General features: G+C 37.0%; 2 protein-coding genes across 7 annotated transcripts in view; one reads left to right on the top strand and one right to left on the bottom strand.

The window, feature by feature from the left end:
• The window catches only part of LOC134821821 (girdin-like), a 54,664-nt gene extending 37,239 nt beyond the window's left edge, over positions 1–17,425 (top strand). For 2 of the 6 annotated variants that reach the window (XM_063832612.1, XM_063832610.1), the window contains exons 13-32: positions 3,104–3,216; positions 3,455–3,492; positions 4,636–4,720; positions 7,789–7,911; positions 8,548–8,634; positions 8,892–9,056; positions 9,208–9,408; positions 9,793–9,894; positions 10,050–10,143; positions 10,267–10,374; positions 12,217–12,269; positions 12,585–12,652; positions 12,834–12,912; positions 13,266–13,388; positions 14,702–14,804; positions 15,125–15,212; positions 15,350–15,685; positions 15,968–16,136; positions 16,462–16,602; positions 16,781–17,376. In XM_063832612.1, the coding sequence (XP_063688682.1) occupies positions 3,104–3,216; positions 3,455–3,492; positions 4,636–4,720; positions 7,789–7,911; positions 8,548–8,634; positions 8,892–9,056; positions 9,208–9,408; positions 9,793–9,894; positions 10,050–10,143; positions 10,267–10,374; positions 12,217–12,269; positions 12,585–12,652; positions 12,834–12,912; positions 13,266–13,388; positions 14,702–14,804; positions 15,125–15,212; positions 15,350–15,685; positions 15,968–16,136; positions 16,462–16,602; positions 16,781–16,807 (2,303 nt within the window). In that variant the 3' untranslated portion in view covers positions 16,808–17,376. Of the gene's footprint in view, positions 1–3,103; positions 3,217–3,454; positions 3,493–4,635; positions 4,721–7,788; positions 7,912–8,547; positions 8,635–8,891; positions 9,057–9,207; positions 9,409–9,792; positions 9,895–10,049; positions 10,144–10,266; positions 10,375–12,216; positions 12,270–12,584; positions 12,653–12,833; positions 12,913–13,265; positions 13,389–14,701; positions 14,805–15,124; positions 15,213–15,349; positions 15,686–15,967; positions 16,137–16,461; positions 16,603–16,780 lie in introns of all 6 variants that reach the window. The other 4 variants (XM_063832615.1, XM_063832613.1, XM_063832611.1 and 1 more) reach the window with 3 other exon arrangements.
• A 2,569-nt stretch (positions 17,426–19,994) lies between these two features.
• Positions 19,995–23,648, bottom strand: part of LOC134821645 (interaptin-like) — a 42,979-nt gene continuing 39,325 nt past the window's right edge. The window contains exons 15-19 of the mRNA XM_063832347.1: positions 23,361–23,519; positions 23,025–23,152; positions 21,110–21,166; positions 20,352–20,535; positions 19,995–20,196 (exon numbers count right to left, since the gene is read on the bottom strand). Coding sequence (XP_063688417.1) covers positions 20,069–20,196; positions 20,352–20,535; positions 21,110–21,166; positions 23,025–23,152; positions 23,361–23,519 — 656 coding nt within the window. The 3' untranslated portion in view covers positions 19,995–20,068. The remainder of the gene's footprint in view (positions 20,197–20,351; positions 20,536–21,109; positions 21,167–23,024; positions 23,153–23,360; positions 23,520–23,648) is intronic.

The following is a 23,648-nucleotide window of genomic DNA, read 5'->3' as shown; positions in this document are numbered from 1 at the left end:
TTTTGGCCGTCTCAGTTGGCGGCTCGCTTGCGAATCTTTCCCACGCTGTGGTGCAACCTCCAATGATATACTTTAGCCCGGCTGGATAGAACATTATCCTAATTCCCCCACTGGGACTGTTGTTCTCTTCTACAAATTGCAACCTTATTTCCTCATTGCTTCCCAGTATCGAATCAGTCTTTACCAGAAGCTTTGTTATTCCTTGTTGGAAGGGTATTTGTTGTTCGAATACCACCTGTGCCCAATCTGAAGGATTCATACTATTTAAGGGAAATGTAATTTCACATCTTACCAATATTGTTTACCAATTGGAAGGTGTTTGGTTTCTTACAACAGTTAGGCGGTCACTGAGATTTGTACAGAATTTTTAGAAATCCTTGCTTTAAGAATTTAATTTGTAACTCTATATTTGCAACGTAGTTTCGGGCGACGAAGATATGGTATTTTAAAATGTTAATCAAAAACCCTTCTGCTACAGGGGGGACCAGCCTGAATTTTTTGAGAAACTTGTTTCCGAGAAAGCCCTTCTTGGCTCAATTATGCCAGATCACCTCAATATGCCCAAAACCCAAAATCTCCAAGTATAAGATTATATTTTATGAAATGAAGTTTAAGAAGCTCTTACCTTTATTCTCGGTTCTCGATAGGTTTACAGAGGAAAGAAAAACAAGAAACATCAAAATCTTGTCAGTCATTTTCTCAATATCACCTCCTATTAAATTGAAAATCAAAGTTAATATCAAAGTTGCACAGTAACAATTCTACAGTGAATTGTGGAAATGGGAAGTTGTTAATGGAGGGTAGGTTCGAGCAATAATCAGACCGCGTGATCCTAATCTTCCTGTGAAATGTGAATGATGGTGGTAGTTGTGTTGGTTAATTAAACAATTTTATAAAATTGGCCTGTCTTAGTCACAGAGACTCGCTGACACGCTTGTACATAAAACAGAATAAGCACATTTGATATGAAGGTGTATGATTAAATTTATGAATCTATAGATTTAAATCTTTAATTTTAAAGAAAATTCCGTTTTTCGCTTGAATTGTGGTCAAATATTGGGCTAAGGTCATTTATTTAAGAGACTCCCAGACAGGTGCAGAACAACTGTGATGAGCAAATTACATCATTTATAAACATTAAACAAGCATATAGTATAAAACCTTTAACTTTCAAGTGGAAAGTAACTGGACAAAACGGCTGCAGGTACAGCCCTTTAGGCTTTACGATAACCTGCCCGAATTTCCTCGAGAACGACCATTATGGACAATGGTCATTGATCGTTGAACCTCCCTATTCGAATGCAAACACATCAAATAAAAGGGGCCCCTTGCAGTGCACGACGAGAATCGTTAGCTTGGTGAAATGTCGGACTGGTTCATTAGTCAGGAAGACAACTCGCTGACTAGTATGCTACAAGAAAGCGTTGGCGGGAGTGAAAGGAGCCACACAAACAACAACTGCATAGCAAAGAGAAGTGAGAGTAGCCGCTAGTGACCATTAGAGAGTAGCCGCTTGTGAGTAGACGGGGGAGGCAAGCATAATGGGGTAATGACTAATAGGGTTATTGGGGTAATGGTACAGAAAACCAGGTCTAGTGTTATCCAGCTTAGTGTAGCTTGCATTTAGTATCATCAAGAAAACTGTCTAGTTTGCTACAAGAAAACATTTGGTAGGAAGGTAAACGAGAGTGCAGAGCTACGAGGGCGAGGTCTATAACATCAACATTCAACATGGCTGAGAAGTGAAAATAACAGTGTGTGATTATTAGAATAGAGACTTAGAGAGAAGTGAGAGTAGCCGCTTGTGTATAATGGGGTAATGGGGTAATGGTACAGAAAACCAGGTCTAGTGTTATCCAGCTTGCATTTAGTGTTATCAAACAGGCTAGGTCATACTTTCGGCTAAGATAGCTGACCAGTTTGCTTCAGAATGTATTTGGTAGGGAGGTAAAGAAGAGCACAATTAGGATGTTGAGGTCTCCAGGGCTAATATCAACATTTATCATTCAACATTGCCTGACAGGTGAAAATAACTGTGTGTTACTATTAGAGTAGAGAGAGAGAGAGAGAGAGAGAGAGAGAGAGAGAGAGAGAGAGAGAGAGAGAGATAGAGAGAGAGAGAGAGAGAGAGAGAGAGAGAGAGAGAGAGAGAGAGAGAGAGAGAGAGAGAGAGAGAGAGAGAGAGAGAGAGAGAGAGAGAGAGAGAGAGAGAGAGAGAGAGAGAGAGAGAGAGAGAGAGAGGAGAGAGAGAGAGAGAGAGAGAGAGAGAGAGAGAGAGAGAGAGAGAGAGAGAGAGAGAGAGAGAGAGAGAGAGAGAGAGAGAGAGAGAGAGAGAGAGAGAGAGAGAGAGAGAGAGAGAGAGAGAGAGAGAGAGAGAGAGAGAGAGAGAGAGAGAGAGAGAGAGAGAGAGAGAGAGAGAGAGAGAGAGAGAGAGAGAGAGAGAGAGAGAGAGAGAGAGAGAGAGAGAGAGAGAGAGAGAGAGAGAGAGAGAGAGAGAGAGAGAGAGAGAGAGAGAGAGAGAGAGAGAGAGAGAGAGAGAGAGAGAGAGAGAGAGAGAGAGAGAGAGAGAGAGAGAGAGAGAGAGAGACAGGCTCTGCTTCAACGTGATAATGGTACAGAAAACCAGCCTAAGCTTGACATCTCATGGATCATTAGTGCCCGAACATTAGTGTAGCTAGGTGACACATACCAACTACCAAGCTCAACATATTGGTAAATATCGTTAGTAAGGTAACTGGTAAATATCGTTAGTATTTAGTAAGTAAGTGTAGAAGGAGTGATAATACAGCGGAATAATTATGGGACTCGCGCTTGTCTTCTGAGATCGTTTGTCATCTTTGCAGCTGGCTCGATTAGAAGAACTATCATTATGGAGTAAGAAAAGAAAAATAAAGAAATGAGGATATGGATAACATTTTCTGTGAAATATTTACTGTTTGTAATAGTGTGTAAACAAGGATATCCCTCTTTCTTTCATTTGAGATATTATTGTGAATTATATTTTTATCCATCTTTAAACAGCTCCCACATTTTAGTGTAGCTAAAGAGTTAAATCCCTACTCCCTATCACTTTCACTGTCCATTTCTAAACTGGGTGTTTCAGTTGCAAGAGCAGGGCTAGAAGACGAGTTCGAGGAGACGATGGAGCGAAAGAACGAAGAGTTTGAGCAGCAGCTTGGGGAATTACAGGAGAAACTCGTAGTACAGGAGGAGACGGTGAGCTATTTTAAACTTCATAAGTTACAGTGATAATATGTTAGTGAAAAGTTTGGTGTTCTCGTAGAATTGTTCACTTAAAATCTTGATACTGATCCGACATTGATAAAGGGCGCGGGGATGCTGGTTTACAATTTTATCCCCTCCCCCTCCCATTTAGTCCACAGTTTCACCACTAGATTAATACCTGGGATTGATTCTTGTCATCCTGAAAGTAGACTTTATCTTGATATTTCAGATAGAGGATCTGGAGAGCAGGTTATCGGAGACAACACGGTACGTGACATTCTTTACAATCTATTTTTAGCTTCTTGTAAGTGTGAAACACAATGATGATTCACTAAAGATAAAGAAAGTTGCAAGTTACCGGATAAATTTGGTTTATCTTGAGTGTTCTTAACTAAACTCAATACTGCTAAATCAGATAACTTCTTATTTTGGAGATTGATTAACATCAGAAAAAAGACGCTGATTTTAAGAAGCAATTCGAAAGAATGACTGAGCATCACTATTTACATTTACGTTATCATCGTCTAATCGCTAGATATGTGTCACGTGATCAGAAAATACCACATTTGATGAAAAATTCTAATCAAATCATCACGTCATAACAACTTGAATACAACAGTCACATGACCTGTATATTATAAAGTCATTTTATCTTAATGGCATTACTATTTGGTTTGTTTCTGATGAAAATTTCTGATAATTCCGTATATGCGACCAAGGAAAAATGCTCTTTTCAGGTAAAGAAAACTTTTCAATGTAACTACATCATGTTCATGTTCTCAAATTATTTGTTGTATAGTAGTGTTGAAAGTATTAAAACTCGAACAATACTTGGCTTTTTATCTGCAAACATTTAGTTCGTACGAGAAACTCCTGATGAAGCGAAGTAAAATGTTTTTGTAAGTTAGCATGAAGATCTGTTAATGAATAACTTAATTGTAGTAAAATGATTTAACGTATGGTACCCGTATAATATTTATTTAAAATATTCAAAAAAATATATAAATATGTATAAAAATATAAAAATATGTTTATTTAAAATACAGTGCAGACTCGGTGGCGAGCTGCAGCTCCGAACACGAGTCAGTAGGCTGAACAGCATGATTATCTGCTACATTTTAAGAGATAAGATTAAAATAGTTTTTTAGTTTATGTCGTTACCCATACAATCTAACCTGTCGTCATGATCACAAACACCAAGGGAGTAGACTCGCCTGTAGTTACAATGAAAGATTTGCATGAACTTATTTTTATGTTTAAAAACGTGTAATGAAAATCAGTCGGCCAATTTAAATTATCCATAGATAATAATAAAGATAGCATCAACCACAAATCTATCTATTCATCCTCCTAATTATTGAAAAACAATTTATCAATAATTTATTAATTGAATATGAATTATCTAAACAGGCCGATTGTGGAGCCCACTCCCGTACCCACACCTACACCTGAACCCTCTCCTGAGACGGTGGTACCAGCAACTATATCTGAACGTGTAAGTATACTCATTTATTGCTCCTTTATACATTTTTGTATTGTTTTTTAAATCGGGAAATTATTTATGAAACACCCAATTAAATATTGTACCGGACTCTTAAATTGTTTGTTCCCCAATTTTACCTTTTGATAACTATTTGTGAATGCTTTAAGTTAATATTAAGTTAATATAACTAACTTGAATATAGTTTGATTATTATTGATAATAATCATAGCTCTGAAAAGAAACTTAGGTGCACCAATTACATTGGCATTCTATAATATGCAGGCTTTCAACATTAATAATTATGTGATTCTTAGAGAAGATAAAGCAATATATTTAATAATCAACTATGTTGTACGTAATATGTTATAGTAAGATATTCAGTATCACATAGCAACAGCCGTTTAGACAAAGCTATGTATTAAATAGTCAACTAATGTACGTAATACTTTTTAGCTTGGTACGCAGTATGTTTGGTTCTTTTGCGATAGTCAAAACGCGACAACTAGCGCTGGATGGCGACAACTAGCGCTATCCAGCGCTAGATGTCGCCATCCAGCGCTAGTTGTCGTATCCAGCGCTAGTTGTCGCGCACAATTTTGACTATCGCAAAGAACCGTATGTTTTAGCCAGGTACAACTCTGCAACATGCATACTTCTTTCGCAGTTTGTCGGTATTTGGCCAACAACTGCAGTATTTTTAATATCTGCAAATGCAACTTCATAGCTTATCAAACGCTTTTCTTAAAAAAAAATAATCAAAGTCTTTTCGGAAAAAGTAGAATAAAAAACATCTTTTAAAAAAATCTAACAGCGGAGGGCGATGGCAACGAATTACCTGATGCGTTTTTAATGTAACAATCAGGTTTTCATCGTCGTGAATCGTGGTTTTTCAGCCACAACAAAACGTTTTCAATAATGGTTCTTGAGCGGTGAGCCATAACAAAATCTCGACGAAACCACAGCTAACACTCTCAAACGTGACTTAGTGTTCAAATCTCTCTTGATAGCAAGCATTCACTTTTACAGATGACTTGATGACACCTTCAGGCAAGCTTCTTCTTGATTGGCTGTGGTCGACCACGTGCTCGCATTTAATCGGTTCACACCCCGCACGTGACAAATATATCGGTCCATCATCTGTCATGTGACTTCCAGAAACTAGATAGATATCAGAAGATGACACACGTGTGCTGGCACAAGCTGCAGGATTGAGAGATACTTTATCATCTACTCTCCGAAACTCTCGTTTACTGCCGCTCTTACAATTAGTGTGGTTACAACTCGGGACAAGTTAAAAACTTTAAATATTCTCACAACTTGCTGATCTGTCCGCTCTGTGCCTCTGTTTGTGGTGGTTCACATTTGCAGTGGATGTATTTAATGTTATCGTTGGTTTTCCTTGCTTCTTGTTAAATTGTATGATTAACACTGTTTATAATCATTGAGATTGGAAAAGAAAAAACTGCATGTCGAGAGAGCAGTACTGAAGATTGGCATTCTTAGCTCGAGTAATATTATCAGTTCGCTGTAATAGTTTGTACTTGAACATTATGATATCTTCTGATATGATCTATTAGTCTGTACATACCCTACCTCGACACTTTAGCATCTGTCATTTTAAACGTCATGATGTTAAGGTTTGGGTTTAGGATTGTGTTAGGGTTGTGGTAAGGATTAGGTTTGGAGATCGGTTTGGCTTCTGGTTAGCGGCGATGGTTAGCGGCGATGGTTAGCGGCGATGAGAATAGAGTCATGGTTGGGTTTTGGGTTTCAGATTGAGCCAGGCTTTTGGTTTGGGTAAGAGATCGGAATAAAGTTAAGGTTACGGTTAGTTTTGGATGTAAAATCACGTTTAAAACATAGATTGTTGGGTGAAAAACGTTGTTATATAAAACGGCGAAGGATAAATCGTCACGAAACGTTGTAAAACCTCTTAAAATCTTTCGAGGCCAGGTTCCACGTTTCGTTGTATCGATAAAAATATGTTAACAGTTTTATATATTCAAGAACTCTTTAGAGTTAAATCTCCCTTGGCATCCAAATCTCTGGGATGATTTACGATCAATGGCCTGTTTTCATTGTTCGGTAATTCTTTTTACGTTTCTGAAGACTCCCCTGATTATAAGTCAATTAATCAAGGAATCTGTAAGATTGGTAGACATTGGGTACCGACAGTGGGATGTCGCTCCCGAGTATAGCTCCTGACAGCAAAATGCAAGTTACCCGGCCTCGGGATGGGCTTATATACAAGCTTGATATGGGGACAGATCTTTTTATTGTGAGTGTGACTATTTATAAAACCAGTGTTGTTAAATGCGCTACATTTTTATAAAAAAAGTCGTATTCCTGGTTTAAACAAAAAATACTAGTGTAGTTTGCCAATTTCCGCTTTCAGCTTTTTTTTTGCTGTTGAATTCGCCATAAATACGTGCTAGTTCTGTGCGTGCCCATGCCCCATACCTTTGAAATTGACGTATTGTTTTAAAATTTTTGGGCGAACTTAACAGCCCCAAAAATTAAAACTGGAAATTCGAGTTTAAGACGGCGCTTATAATTTTCTGTTCCCGCAACTTTCTTTAGAAAAATGTGTGTGCATGTTCAGTTTGTATCATACGTTGGTAGTTGGTACGAATTTATCTGCATTGAATGAAACAGTTCTTTCACGGCACGATCAAACAATAGCTATATAAAACTTAAAAGATCGCGCAACAACTGCTGCAGATATGTATCATTAATAAAATTGTTTAACTTTAAGTTAAGACTTGAAGTGATGACAAGTGCCAAAATGTCACAACTTATTATAGGGAATTTTATAGCGAACTGAATATAATAAAATATTTTTTATTCCTCTAGAAGTTAGAGGTAGCATTTGTTAAATCGCTAGCGTGACGACTGACAGAGTGTCTTTATGGATTCTAGTCATCGCCACACGTACTCTACTCTCATTTAATCATGTAAAGGCTCCTGCAGCCTCTATATAATATGCTACTAGTATAGACTCATTAGTCTCTGTTGCTTAACATGCCACATGCCTAACATGCAACATGCTTGACCTATCACTGACAGATTGTGTTTTTCAGACCACCTCAGCAGTGTCAGTGGACCCAACAGAAGCACTGAACAAGAAGTACAAGGAACTTGAGGATGAGTATGAGAAGAAGAGGATTGCTGTAGAGGAGGAGATGGCTAGAAACGATGAAGAGGTTCAGAATTATATTAGGACAATGATTAGATAATGATTAAATTAGGATCACAGTAGCTTGAGAGAAGGTTTTGTACTTTCACTTCACGTGAAAATATGCACTAGTACAGCACGTGAATATGTACTACAACACGTGAATATGCACTACAACACGTGAATATGTACTACAACACGTGAATATGTACTACAACACGTGAATATGCACTACAACACGTGAATATGTACTACAACACGTGAATATGCACTACAACACGTGAATATGTACTACAACACGTGAATATGCACTACAACACGTGAATATGTACTACAACACGTGAATATGTACTACAACACGTGAATATGCACTACAACACGTGAATATGTACTACAACACGTGAATATGCACTACAACACGTGAATATGCACTACAACACGTGAATATCTACTACAACACGTGAATATGTACTACAACACGTGAATATGCACTACAACACGTGAATATGTATTACAACACGTGAATATGCACTACAACACGTGAATATGTACTACAAGACGTGAATATGCACTACAACACGTGAATATGCACTACAACACGTGAATATGCACTACATACTTACATAAAACCCCAGGACTCACACTGACTACCCAGTATACCCAGAACTCGTGGAAGATAGAAGAGCTGACCAACGAGTTGATGCAAGCTAAAGATGAGTGGTTACACGAGAAAACTTCCCTTGAGGATAAGGTTAGAACCTTCATAAAGTCAGGTTAAAGTTGTCTGAGTTGGAATAGATGTAACAGCTGTAACTATCTTCCTATTGAAATTCTAATCCACTTTACAAATTTATCACTGATCAGAGCATTCAAAATTTTCATTCAACCTGTTTTTTTATGCGGAGAGCATTGGTAAACATTATGGTATGTATTGGGCTGAGAGTCTGAACCACTTTAATCCCGTGATCCTATAACCTATAGTTAAATTTATATCACGTGTTCGTTCAGGTGGAGAGTTTCCGTAAGATGGTAGCTGAAATGGAATCAGATGCTCTAGAGCAGACCCACAAGTTGAACGAGATGCTGAAGAAACGGGACTCAGGGGTGCTGAAGGAGGAGGTGATCCTGGATACACCCTCTCTTATTGGCAGCCAGGAGTCTGAGGAAGAGAAGGTAGATGTTATAGTTTTAATTAGATAATTAATTAGATAATAAATAAGATAATTAGATAGTAAATTGAAGTTTAATGTACTTTACCCACTGGTTTGTATGACAAAACGAAGGAAATACAATCATTGATTCATCAAAAAGTCTCTGATTTCAGGGTATTCCAAAAACGGCGTCATTCTGGAGTCTCGCTCTTTCACCCATTTGTAGTACAACATCTTTATCTCCCACATCACCAACCACCAATTCAACATATACCACTCCACCATTCTTAAATCCTGGAGTAGTCATTCGTGTCCCTGATACTTGGGTTAATTCTAACTCTCCTACCACTCCACCATTACTCACCAATCCATCGGTTAATATGATAAATGAATATCGGTTAATATAATTGAATATGAGATTTTTCTTTGAGTCAAAGGTCACCTTATCATATTTTATAATGTCGAAATAAAACATTGAATCATCAAATACTACATCTTAGTGATCATTGATTGTACATACACCATTCTTCAAGTTCATTAACAATGATACATCTTTAAACTTTTAAAGGTATGTGTGTGGAAGGGAATTAAAGAATTAAGGTGTTGCTTGATGAAGTTATTTTATTTACAAATTTGAATCAATCATCATATTGTCACTATGAGATCATTGTGGCAAATTTCTCAACTTAGACTTCAAACCAAATTGCACTACATAGACTCTGAGACGTATGTGTTAAACACTCCTGCACCCCCCCCAGGACGGTGGTATAGAGGCAGTACAGGTAAAGGTACCAGGGAGACCTACCACTGCCTACAGAAACACCCTCACTCCTGGACCTGACAACCCTGTCATTACTCAGGTATAGGAAACTAATTAATTTCTAACTGAATTTGTATTTATTTCCTCCAGAAATTTAGCGACTGTATTAATGCTTTCCATACAAGTTACAACAAAGTATATTATAGAAAATATGAATTTTGACTCAGTTTTGTTCAAAGCTTCCTTAAAATGCAGGTAATCACAATGTATGATCACGTGACCGACTTCAAAGAGAAGCTTGTTGAGATACTGGTAGAGATACAGGGTATGGGGGTTATTGATGAGACGGGTAAGTGCACCCCTTTACATAATGACATTACTTTTTACTGCATGTCATTTCTTTTAGGAGTTGATATTGTTGTTGAATTAGTTTTGATCATTGAGGAATACTCATTATTTACCCTATTTCTAGAAACCATGTTGATGATGAGGTCGCTGGAGCAGATAAACACTGTAGATTTTGCAAAAGATGGTAATATACACGAGCAAATCGAGGGCATCCAGAACAGTATCGCACAAGGTACACTTCAATTTTGGAATTTTCTGTGATACAAATTTCTTTGGATTTTACTACTCATACTTAAAACAGTAAATTTCAAAATAAACAGATATTTTGCAAACTGAACGACAAAAAGCTCTGGAACGGTCAGGATTACAAATGATTCATAAAATCAGATCGTTATTGATAACTGCTATTTAAATACCTCCTTCCTGTTATCATAACACGATAAAATTCCCTATTGATGTTGCACCGGTAACTTACCAACTGGACGATTCTCGCACACGTGACCCATTTTCAAGTATTTGTGTCAGGCACTGATTTGTTTATAGTCATCACGTGCATCGCCTCAATTCATGATTATCAATAAACTTTTCAGATGCAAATTCCCTTTGAATATAGTCTATAAATTTACAGCCATCAATAACTTTATTGACTGTAAACAAACGCGGTCTTGCTCCAACAAAGCGTGTTGTGATGAACGTGAACGGTCCATTATTTAAATCTGGTCAAATCGTCAGCTCCTCTGCATGTCAGGAATTTTCAATCATAATGATTGTTTAGATATGACTGATATAAAATATGCGAGGAGGCAAGATGGTTTTGAGGCATTTTACGCCAGCTGTGGCTAAACCGTCCGTCCGTCAAAGGCTAAGGAGCACACAACACATTTTAAACTTTAGATTTACTTTAAATTTTGTTCATTATTTGAAGTTCTTTGAACTCTTTCCTTTTTCCTTTTACTGCTGATTTTTTTTTCAGATAATTTTTGGTCTACCAATTATATTAATTATACTTAAGGCGAATTTTGAGTTTTTACCATTTTGAACCCCTCCCCCTTCGTAAACCACTGTTTCTTAACCTAGGCGGCTTACGGACACTGTATTGAGACACTCGCAATCAACAAAATACCGTACAGTATTGAAATCTGGAGTCTGGACCATATGGATGGTAAACATTTGATTCGCGGCGAAACTTTGCTTCTGGAATCGCTTTAGCCCCCGAAGATTGGCACAACAAATTATGTTTTGCTATGACCACAAGTGTCAGAGTATCAAAAATTTGGCTTTTTGCCTGCAAGAGTGCAAGCGATCCAACTATCAAACTGTTCTTATCTTTTTTTTCTGTTGTTTTAGAGATTCAGAGTAATTTAGAAAAACAGGTGTGGCTGGCCACCCCGATACGAAGGTCTTTCGAATCCATCGATATTATCGATGGATGGATTCGAAAGACCTTCGTATGGTTTAAACACAATTGATCGGCAAATTTATTTGAATTTCGGCAACTTAAGATGTTTTCGATGATAAAAAGATAAAAGCACAGAGCATCACTATATAAACATTTACATGTACTTTGATAGGCGGCAACACTAAATAGACACTAATAGGCTGAGGAAATTTATAACGGTGATTTCAGTAACAATTTTAGAGAGAATTTTCGAATGTCACAAAAGTTAAGATTAGCTTACTTTCACCGGTTATTTTACTCTTGAATGAATAAATTATGTAACGAGATCGATTTGTTTAATTAATTATTTAATTAGACCGATCAAAAGTGTGCTTCTACACTACACATAATATATCATCTCGTTTACAGGCCTGTAAATTTGAACAGGTTCAAATTCACCTGATATCGTATTACATTTCGTTGACCATTTTATTTTTAGCAGTCTCTATAAGTATAGGTATCGTCCACATCCATATCAATTTGCTTATTGTTTTGCAGTTAATTATATCGTAAAGCAGATGTTGCTGTTTTGGGAACAAGCAGGATTTTGATTTCGGATGGTAGGTATGTTTTAAACTAACAGTACGTGTGCTTTGAATAATTTGAATGTTTTAACATACATATCTGCATTTTCAGTTATGCATAGTTCGGAGAAAACGGTTCACAAGATTTTCAAAAAGCTCAGCAAGGTTTTCTGTGGTTTTGTGACATTTGACCATTTCAATTTGTTTAATTTGTCAATTTTTTAGCAAGCTCGGTGTTTGTGGTTTTTCTTTTCAAATTAAATTTGTTGATAATTTTGAATAGCCATGAGAATGACTTAGAGTAGCCCTGTTTTAAACAACGCAGTCCCCAACTTTTGTTACAACTTTTGTTACTAGACGATTTAAAACCTGATGAAGCCTAAATCGAATTTGATCAATCCGACACTACAAATATTGGCGAACATTAAAATGATGAAAAATAACTTTCTCAACTTTAGTAATGATATAATTATAAAACAGGAACGTGGCAAGATAGAACAACTAACCTGGTCACCAGTGAACAGATCACCGCCCAAATCAAGGCAGAGGTGAGCTTATCTATTTTAGTCAGATTCATTGTAACAAGCGCTAATAATTCAGCTTTCTTTCTATTTAAATAAAGCTAGATTTTAACAACATACAGATAATCACAGTTTTCAATTTTTTTGCACAGAATAAAACATTTTACAACCCAACCTATTTTCTAACTTCCAACTCCAATCCCCGCAGATCAGTTGCCCAGTGTGACCGCGCCACTTCTCCAATAAACAAGTTCAAACCCTTCAAACCTCCCGCTGAGCCTGTTCAGGTAACTTCCCGTCCTGTCACTAAATATACTAGTGACTGCAGCTAGTGTCACTTATACTAATACTAGTGACTACTAGTGTCACTAATAATAGTGACTTCTAGTGTCACTGATACTAATAGTATCTTTGATCTATTTTAATAAATCACCTCTTATTTGTTTGTCCTTATTGTTTGTCTCATGCTTGTGCAAATATTAGCGCCGCCTCTTTGTACGTTCATGTGATTTAATAGGTATATTTTTTCACAATTGTGAGTGGGTCGATAATATTTGATTGTCGGGGACGAAGTGAGAATCTACACTAAGTGGAGACTCTCACTTGGTTGGTGTGCTTTGTTTGACACGTGTTGTTGCAGGGCAAGATGCGGAGACCTCCAGCCCAGTACACAGCAATGTTTGCCTTCACAGATCTGGAACACAACAAGAGATCTCTTAAACAGGCTGTTCTCAACCACAAGATAACACCAAAACAATACGAGGTAAATACTCGATATTTAAACACTAACGAGGTAATACCCTCCCTTCAGGTTTAGCATGGCCCGTTTTATCAGCTGAACTGATTGTTTTGTAAGTACCTACCTTGGTTAAGTAATGGTTACCTTGGGTAGGCTTCGAGCAAGATCGGCGATCGCTCAGTCCAAGATATCTAGTATCTCCAACAAGTCTGTGATTAAGTGTTAATTCACAAAATACCATTATTATATATTGTGATTGGGTTTATTACTCTAACGATTGTATGGCCGTTCCTAAATGTTTCGTCTCGCTTAAGTTGATACATGTACAAATCTTATTAATCTATTGCATCACAAATCAGATGCCAAACCATGCGACATTTACATTTTATTGGTATAAGAGTATATAGTATGGATGAGGTTTAATAAGAATGAGGTTTGATAAGAATGAGGTTTAATAAGAATGGTGGTTTTCACGGCACCCGACCATGTTAACCTGACCATCTTAACCGCTCGTATCACTTATGGCTAAGCTTCAGTGCACCTGCGCCTAAGTCTTAACCATCTTCTGCAGAACAGATATTAAAATTCATCTCTTGGATATTTTAATATCCATATCAGGGCCCGACTGTGTTTATGTCGATAAACTGCCGATAGCTTTTAACACCATTTTTATTTTTCATCATGCATCTTCATTTATTTGTTAATAGCACAGCTTATCGAAAAAGATATTTATCCTGAACACAGCTGCACGACCAACAAATATCGATAAGCTGTGTCATCACTCAGCTTCAAGACAAACATATTGTAGTATTGTGTCGTGAAGTTCTCGAGATTTCTCACGATATTTAATTTCTTTATTAAATATTTATCCGTTATAATATATCGTGCTAGCTTTAAGTGGGGATCTCATTCAGGTAAAGTGTTGAGGTCGATTGCTTGTCTTTTTGTAGTTCTGGCTTTTGTTTCATAAGACAGTGTTAAGTTTTAATACTCGTTCATTGTGAAGTTAGCTTAAAATTTGTAACTAAAGAATGACAAAGAAGAAAAGTCAAATCAGAGCTACTAGTGATGAGGTCAAACTCGATTGAATAGATTTACTTAAAGTGTAACGATGTAATAGTATAACGATATAACAGTATTATATCATAGTACTTGGGTGAATTTTGATTATAATTTATATAGAGAGCATTATTCGTCTGTTTAACTTTATCGAAAAGAAATCATACCAATAACGCCACCAGCGATGTATAACATTCTAAGAACGAACATAGTGGCATTACTTACGAAGTCATTTATTGTATGACGTTATCGTATTTATAATATGCTCGTTTTTGCAGGAGGTGGTCGCAATGATGAACGATTACACGAACATACCACAGAAGAGGTTACAACACCTTGCTAAACATTACATATCTCATGCTAGGATGCAGATCATGGAGGGTACGTCGGATCTAACATTGAATTAATAAGTAACTACATTAATGACCAATTAGTCAATTAGTGACAAATTTGGAATCACGTGTAGCGAAGTGACTAGTGACTACTGTCCTTATGATCAACATTTTTGTCATGTCACTTATGAGCTATTATTATTAATGCACGCTCTTAATTTAACAGCATAATGTTCCGGTTCATGCACAACAAAAGATTAACTTAGACTTGAATAATGTTAGTGTACCTAACTTGGAGAATGGAGAACTCCTGTTTGAAATTTCAAAGAGCAAGGCTAAGCCGAGAATAACTTGTTCACTTCTTCACAGAGAATATACAGATGAACAGGCCAGTTAACGAGGATATAGACGATGTTCTCACCAGACTTGACGAACTGTTCCTGCTGAGAAAGAACAGGTATCTGCTCATATAACTGAAGATGGATATGCAAATTTCAAAACGTTCACAGCTCAAATGTTATCTCTCTCAAAACTTTGTCATGTTATGAGTAGACAATAGATATAATTGTTTTTCATTATTTTGCTCTCACTTAGATACGGAGTTGAGATGGACGATCTAGCTGTAGAAAGAGAAGACTTGGCATACCTACTGACTAAACAATTGGACAGATTGGAACATCAGTCCGGTATCTTCCTGATAAAACCCTACATAGCCTACAAAGCCCACACTCTCAACAAGAACCAAACAAGGAAAACCCCAACCTTTGTCCAGCAAACCCGGCCCACTGAGGGAAGTATGGACCTGGAGAACATGGAGCAACCTCAGGACCCTGATGCTGGGTCCACTTGGTCGGTTGGAGCCTCTAGGACAGCTCCTCTTCAGGACTGGACTCCTGATATCCCTAAACTATTGGAGATGGACTGCAACAGGTTAAACTTCACTATAATAGATCTTGCTCGTTTCAACCTACTGTTCCACGAATCTTTCTACGATTGTCTATTTGAACTTTGCTCATAATCTTTGTCCAGAAAAAGTAATTTTCGAACATAATTCAACGTCTGGACTCCAGACGTTGAATTATGTTCGAAAATTACTTTTTGTCGGATATTGTCATTGAAAGTTATTTCTCCAAAATTTAAGCCTCATAAATTCATTAAAATGCGACATTTAAACTTACCGTACTTTTACGTCACTCACCCCCGTACTTCCAGGATAACAGTAGCTCGCAACACAGTCTCCCAGCCTGCCGACTCCAGAAACTCCAGCAAAACAATCAAATCCTTTGTCGTGGTGAGACCCTCTAAAAGTAATGGTAGCTTCCGTCCTAAGTCTAATGCTACAAGTACTGCGGAGTTCTTGTCCATCAACAGTGATTATAAGGTGGGTGCAAGTGGTAAAATTAACAGTTGTGTGATACAAATTACAATTTTGACAACATAAATTATATTTGTCCCTGTTCTTGACTGTTTGTGTTTTCTTCTGCCAATTTAACTACTCTAAACTAATTTAAAATACAACTGCAAATTTTATTTATTCTCATTGTAATGCACAAAATAATGTTAATACACCATCATCAATCCAAAAACATATCATTCTATCTTAAGACCAATAATTGCTTAGACAGTTGCTATAATCCTTACTCTTAGCAACCACCTATAGTATAGTATAATACCACGTTTACAACAACTAACTCACCACCTCGCAGAGTGAGGAGATAAGTTTGACGACCAGCGACAACCTGCCCCCGCTCCGATCTGGGTACACTAGCGGGTTTGTCTCAACCTCCAACTCGAGACAACGTCTTGCTCCTATTGTGTCGCCTCCAAGTAGTATTAAAGTCAGTAAGGTTAGTTTTTAATTGTCTTTGTTCAAACGCAAGGTTTTATTTTCTCGTGTGAAAACCTATCAGGTTTTGGAAATGAAATCCATTTTGCTTTTTAAGTACGGAAATCCGGAAACGTTAAGACAGTTGTTATTCTTGAAACCGTTTATAAATTTGTTGTTCATAATTTTATATATTTCAGGTTGAAAAGGTGGCAAGTGTTACATGATGAAAAGAACTTTGCGAGATGCTACTCGGCGTCACATTTTCTCTCGTGACGTAACAAATCAAAACCTACCTAGCGTGACGTCACATTTGAATTCCTCACGTGACGTCACATTCCCTCACGTGACGTCACACACTACTTCACGTGAGTCCGTGACGTCACGTCGTCACATTCCCACGTCACAGTATACTTTATGTGATGTAGTAGTATACCTCGTGATCAAAGACACGGTCAGTTAAATCAGCCAATCCGTTTGGATTTTTTCAGAGCGATTGTCAGTTAGTGATTAGGATTGGATCCCAAAAAAAACGCGATAAAAATTGTGTTATCCCTGTTTTAAAGAGGGAGCTCATGGTCAGCAATATCCACATTTTGCAAAAGGAGATCTGCACTTATTACTCATGTAAATACAACTCAGAATCAGATTGATAACCCAGAAAAAGGATACAAGGACAGATGTTCATGTAATACACTGATGTCATGAATTTTATAAGATATTGTAAATAACTTTTTTTATTTGAAGTTCATGTATAATGTATATATTTGCCCACTTTTGCTCCTGGCACATGATGAAGAAAGTCTTTTTAATTTTTCATTTAACAAAGTTGCAAAAACTGGTCCAACAAAAATGTAGTAATTACTTTCAAAATGATGTGTATCCAGAATCACGTGACATTTCCAATAACATTTCTAGTAATATGGCCACGCAAAAAGCACCAACTTCATTAGAAGAATTGGGGAGCGGGGAACTATAGGCGTGATCAAAACATCTACGAAAGTTTCATATTAACAAACATTGTTCGTCTGACTGATTCTGACATGGTACTGGTTCGTCCATGGTGCCATGTATATAACATTATCTCATTTCATCTCATTTAACGCCAAGGGGTTGAGCGATTCCATCGCAGCACAGTCGATCATTCCACTTTCACTAGGGATTTAATATTGTCTATTTAGGAGTTCTATTTCTAGGAGAACATTGATGCTTTTAAAATGTCATTTGGGCGATCGCCTGCTACATCTGAGATAGACTAAACTTCAGTCCAAGAGTGCATTTTAATTCTTATTTCCGTTTGAAGACGCTGGTCCTCTTTTTCCTTGAAGAGACTGAGTTTTGTCTGGAGGACCTCTGTGATCGCTCTTCTATATCAAACTCCCATGGGTTATGTTGCTCCTCGGGCTCTGTAGTGAAATTGTGTTTAAAGAGTTACATATTGATATACATAGTTTCTGTAGAATATAAAGCATGTTAGGAATGTTAAGTCTAAGATGATACATTATTATTATTATATAATTATCAAGATGATATATTCTGTGAAAAAAATGTCTGGGAGTATCATCGGATAAATCATTAAATTTAAATCGACTAAATGAGTAAAGGGTTAGGCACCTACAGGGTAGACCGGTAGTTTATATTCAAACGTATCGTACTAACCGTGAACAGGAGGCTCTGGGGCGGCCAGCACTGCCGCCTCCTCCATCTCCGCCGCCTCCTCCACCTCTTCCGCCGCTTCAGTTGCATCTTCTTCAGCTTCTTCATACTCAGATTCCTCGTCTTCTGATTCCTCTGATTCTTCATCGTCTTCTTCCTCCGTTTCCTCTACTAGAGTTTGATTTGTTAATATTTATATGACGGTCATGCACTCTCCTATCTATATTTCAAAAAAGAAATACTAATAGGAGCAATGAAATGCCATTATTTATTAGTGAATATATTGTAGATTTGATGAACATTTCTGACGAATTGTGAGCACAAATATGTTATTCATCTTGCAATAGTTACTGTCATCTAATTTAATAATTTAGAACCTTGCTGTTTGAGAGCTTGTCTGATTTGTGCTGCCCTTATTGCAGATTGAATTTTTGTTGCTGCCTCGTCCAATTCTCCTGAAAATAGAGACTCAGAGAATTCAGCTTCATGGTGAAAGAGGGATTCTTATAGTCTCTATCTTCAGAACAAAAGGCCGGTCACGAGGTCCGTCAACAGCAGTATTGGTATGAATATAAATAGTGTATCCTTGAATATTGATGACATGACTTATAGAATTAGAATTGCAGTTTCAATTATCTGAAATTGCCAGTGGGGAGACAAATGAAAATACATAACTGACGTAGGCTAAGATGCAGGACCGGAGGTGGTGGAGCAACTTAAATATAAACCTTGTGGAGCAACCTCCAAAGCGAACCCCTCCTGTCTCAATAAATCTTCTCTGACGTGATCAAGACTATCGTGTTGCTTCCTGAATACCTCACCACTTGCTTTCCTTTCCCGTGATGATAGACCTGTGGAGAGGAACAGTGCTGCCCACCAAAAAAGGGATAATGACCTTAATGGGAGACCTCTCCTTTCTTAAATTATGTGTCCGTTAAATTGTTATTTATGGACCCTGACGCTGTTTGGCGTAACCTGATAAAATTTTAGACGTGGATAACAACTTCATCTTTGTCATGGAGAGCGAGGTCAAATACTATTACTTGACGCTAATTCTAAATCTCATGTCAGACTCACCCTGTCTTTGAGCATCAGCAGTGTCAGGTGACACCTCCGCAAATAACCCTCTTTCCCCAGACACGTGTCGGGGAGTTGCCAGCTCTTGTTCCAGTGAATCTATTTGATCTTTTTCTTGGGCAGCTCGTCGCGCAGCTTCTTCTCGTTCCAGTTTCTCGCGAGCTTCCCGAGCTTCTTGTACCGCGAACTCTCGCTTTAAGTGTGTCTGAGCGTGAAGTCATGATGTCAAGAAGTGATACAGTTTGGTTATTGGGTTTGCTATATTCGCGCCGTCATTATAGTTGCTTCAAGTTTCCCTTTCGGTCATGCGGTAAGACACATTAAGGTACGAGAAAAGAAATTGTCATAATATAGTTCGAACCTGTTCTTCTTGGTACTTTTTCCTTTTTTCATAGCTTTGCTTCCTCAGTCGCTCTTCCTCCTTCCAACTGTAAAATAGAAAATTGTATTTATCGCTCAGCAAGTGATCAAACCAGCGTTAACTTTATAAGCTATGTTAATGTTAATGTTATAAAATGCTGGTTTAGCATGAGGTTATGAGCTACATTTCAATTTAATTATGTTGCCGATTTAAATGTCACAAGATGGTCATTAATTTGAACTTATTTAATAAACAACTTATTTCCAATTATTCTGCTACTGACTTGGCTATAGTTGGTTATATCGTAAACACTAAACAGCAAGATTCAACTTCCCCAACATAAATTATATTCGTATGACACTTTCATTTAAATAATCGAGGGTATATCTATTATCTAATAGTAATACCTTTCCATAGTCGGAAGTTCCCCCTTAATGACCTTGTCATTGGCTCTTGCTTCCCTGGCTCGATCAGTAGCATCAACTAGTCGTCTCTCTCGTTCTGACTTAGCGTCTATACTCGCTTAAATCATAAATTGAGCACTTAGTATTTGTGATTTAATTTCATGTAAAACAACTTGATAAATATAAAAGTTCAATCATTCAATTCTGTCTGATTATCATTTTAAATAAATCTGGGTGTTATTTGAATTAAATAAAGATCGTGCTTCAAGAAACCTCGTCGTTTTCGCTTATCCTCTTCCTTCCTCCTAGCCTCAGTTTCTTTTTCTATAAACTCTCTGTCAGCTATTTCTTGATCCCTTAGGGCTCTAAGCTTATTTTCACTTTCTATTTCTTTTCGTGATTTCTCCTCAGCAATTGCTCCTCTCTCCACGCTTATTTTTGATATATCCAATCTCTCCTAAGGGGTCGTTCACATATTACGTAATCAGTCGATGGGGCGGGGGCTGGTTTCCAAATGCTTACGATTGATAACGGGGGGGGGGGGGGGGGGGGGTCTGTTTGGTCGTTTATTACCATAACATTGATTTCGGCTCATCATGATAGCATTATCAGGGTAACATGAAACGTAAAGAAATTGAAAAGCGTTTTCTAGGGAAAAAAGTCAAGAGTGGGGGGGTCAAGTCATGATTGATGATTACGTAATATTGCTGTTAAGAGGGGGGGGGGGGGGGGGGGGGTTGGGTCTTGATTAATGCTAAAATATTGATTACGTAATATGTGAACGACCGGCCCTGATAATTATCAATAATGCATAAAATGTTTGTAAAATAGGGCGAGAAAAGTAATTAAAGAATCCATTCAATATCTATTTCCAAAGTGAAGGGTTTGCGTAGTTTATAAATATGTAAATAAAATAAAATATGTAAATAAAATAAAATATGCAAATAAAATACAATATGTAAATAAGATAAAATTAAATAAGATAAAATATGTAAATAAAATAAAAGGACGAAGTTTAGCAAAACACAAACCATAGGTTTTCTATCCTCTTCAGAGGGTGTGACGTTTTCATAACGTCCAGATTGTTTCTGAAAAATATAGACTGGTCAGATGTTAAATAAATAAATTCCCGGTTCACACCGTACAGAAATTTTATTTTGCTCCTATAATTATATATATTCGGTTACTAATTCATATCATCATATCATATCATTTTGGAACATGCTCATGGGAATTAAATTGTTTTATTCGCACTTGTTTCTTTTTCGACAAAGATTTGACGAAGTTAAATTTGTATGATTTAAACAAAATTTAATCTAAAGAACACTCTTGCACATTATTTATTTATTTATTTCTCTATTGATGTATAGTCAAGACGTGAGTGTTAGGGCTCTCATTGACAAATTTGTGTTTAATCTTGTTTAATCCTGTTTAATCCTGTTTATAGCTACTATAAAGTCGTGTCAAGACTCAAGAGACTAAAATAATAATACCTATTTAATTCGCGTTTTTGACACCACTTGGGGGTCCAAATTTTGGGCAATAAAATTCTTATTCCTTGGCCAATTTTTTATTTTTTTCATGCTGATTTGAAGGCCATTAAAGCATTTGACCCAGTCAAAAAAGTTTCAGTTGTATATCTTTTACGGTTCTTGGGGAAATGTCGCGTTAACGTTGATGCTTTGGTGTCAGTAAAATGGCACGGATCCATATATATATCGTCTCGCTTTATATATAGAAAGATAGCCCCCAACTGGGTTCTTGTTGAAACATTCATTATAGGTATGACAAAACTGCAGAACTGCCACTCATGCGAGCAACGTATACTCAAAACAATTTATTACTTTACTTGGATAGTAGTAGAGGCTCTTACGGGCATTGTCTGCTCGATACGTTAGGGACCCCAGATACACCTTACTAGACGTATTTTTGACCGTAGAATCGATTGAAAGTGGTTTCAAGATGATTGGACTGATTGTTCTGGGGTAAAATCGCAAAAAAACCGATTTTTGGGCCAAAAATAGGCCAAAAAACCATGTTTTTTGATATTTTGAGCAAGTTAATTTTGTTGGCATGTCGGCAAAACTTGCATAAAGATAGCTAAAAGACAGCCGCACAAGATTGTATAAAAATAAAACAAATCCCTCTATTTGTTCTGAGGTAAAAATCCAAAAAAGTGGTAAAAATTTTGACTTTTTTGCTTTAAGTTTGAATAATTTTTTGCAGTTGTATTAAATCAACCCAAAAATAGTCACATCGTGTTTGCCTAAATTTTTCCTTTCCGAGAAGTACCCACTTCATATACTTAATCGAAGTTTGAATATTGTCACTCCGCAAGCGTTTTTGCCAAATTTTCGACGCGCACTACGCGCAAAAGCATTTAGTTGTTATCAATTGGCACCCGCGCGTTCATCATAAATTTCAAACAGCTATAACTCAGCGAGATTATGTCCGTTCTAGCTCATATTTTCACACTAAATAGAAAATAATGTGATCTTATTGCTGACAAAATATGGATATAATTACTTTATTTGCCTTAGAGTAATAGACTGTCAAAGTTTAAAACGCGCATTGGTATAGCACGTGACTAATAAGGCCAAATTTATACTTCTTAACATATTATCGATCCTTAGACATCATACTATTGTGTCCAATTAGCGGTTAGGTCTCTAAACTCGTAGCAGAAAACACGTCTTTTTGCCCGTAAGAGCCTCTACTATAGTGTGATTTTCGGTTCAGTTAATCAAAGTTATTTATAAACTATTTATATCGATAGTTTAATGACATAATGCTTTTGAATTTTAATAATTTATGAGTTTTAACCATTAAAACTGTTAACGACTTCCTTTAGAAAATTATAAAATTTAAGCAAAATTGTTTTTAAAGCAGTTAATTGGTCGTAGCATTCATTCGCTTTATAAATAGCACTATCATAGACATAATTACCCTATCATGGCCTTTAGTTGGAGGTTCTGGTGCCAATCTTTTCTTTTTTAGATGTCCTATATGTTTAGGTGGAGGGGTTGGACTCGGCTTCGGCTCATCACTACTCCCAAATATCCTTTCTAAAATACCTGTTTGTGTTGAGCATACATTTAATAATTTTCATTTCAACATAAGTTTGTATCAAGCTCCTGTTTCCTTTTTGAAACTTTACAATTTTGCACAGAATCGAATTGTGCGCATTTACATTGATTCAATTGGCTAAAATATGGAAGATGTTTTAAGAATAAGATGCTATCGTTAACTTGACACATACTGAGATGATCCCTCGAGGCAAACCTTTTGATTTAGGCCCTCCCTCTATTTCCGGCTCATCGTGCTTCACTTCCTTTTTGACTGCATCCTCTTCCTCATCTGGCTTCTTTGAGCCACTGAAGAAGTTGAAGAAGCCGCTACCAGACGACTTGGGTGTTCTAGGAGGACGGGTAGGTGATTTCTCTGCAGATGTTTCTGAGATTACAAATATTTTAGCTATAGTCGGTTAGATTTTTATTCATGGAGATATTAGTCTCATGTCGAGAGAACTAAATTTTGTTTAATAAAACCTAGTTGCCCTGCAACTGTAAC

This window comes from Bolinopsis microptera, chromosome 10 (assembly GCF_026151205.1).
Source record: "Bolinopsis microptera isolate Bmic1 chromosome 10, MBARI_Bmic_1.0, whole genome shotgun sequence".
Lineage (NCBI taxonomy): Eukaryota > Metazoa > Ctenophora > Tentaculata > Lobata > Bolinopsidae > Bolinopsis > Bolinopsis microptera.
The sequence above is the reverse complement of the archived record's forward strand: the minus strand, read 5'-3'. Positions and strand labels throughout refer to the sequence as shown.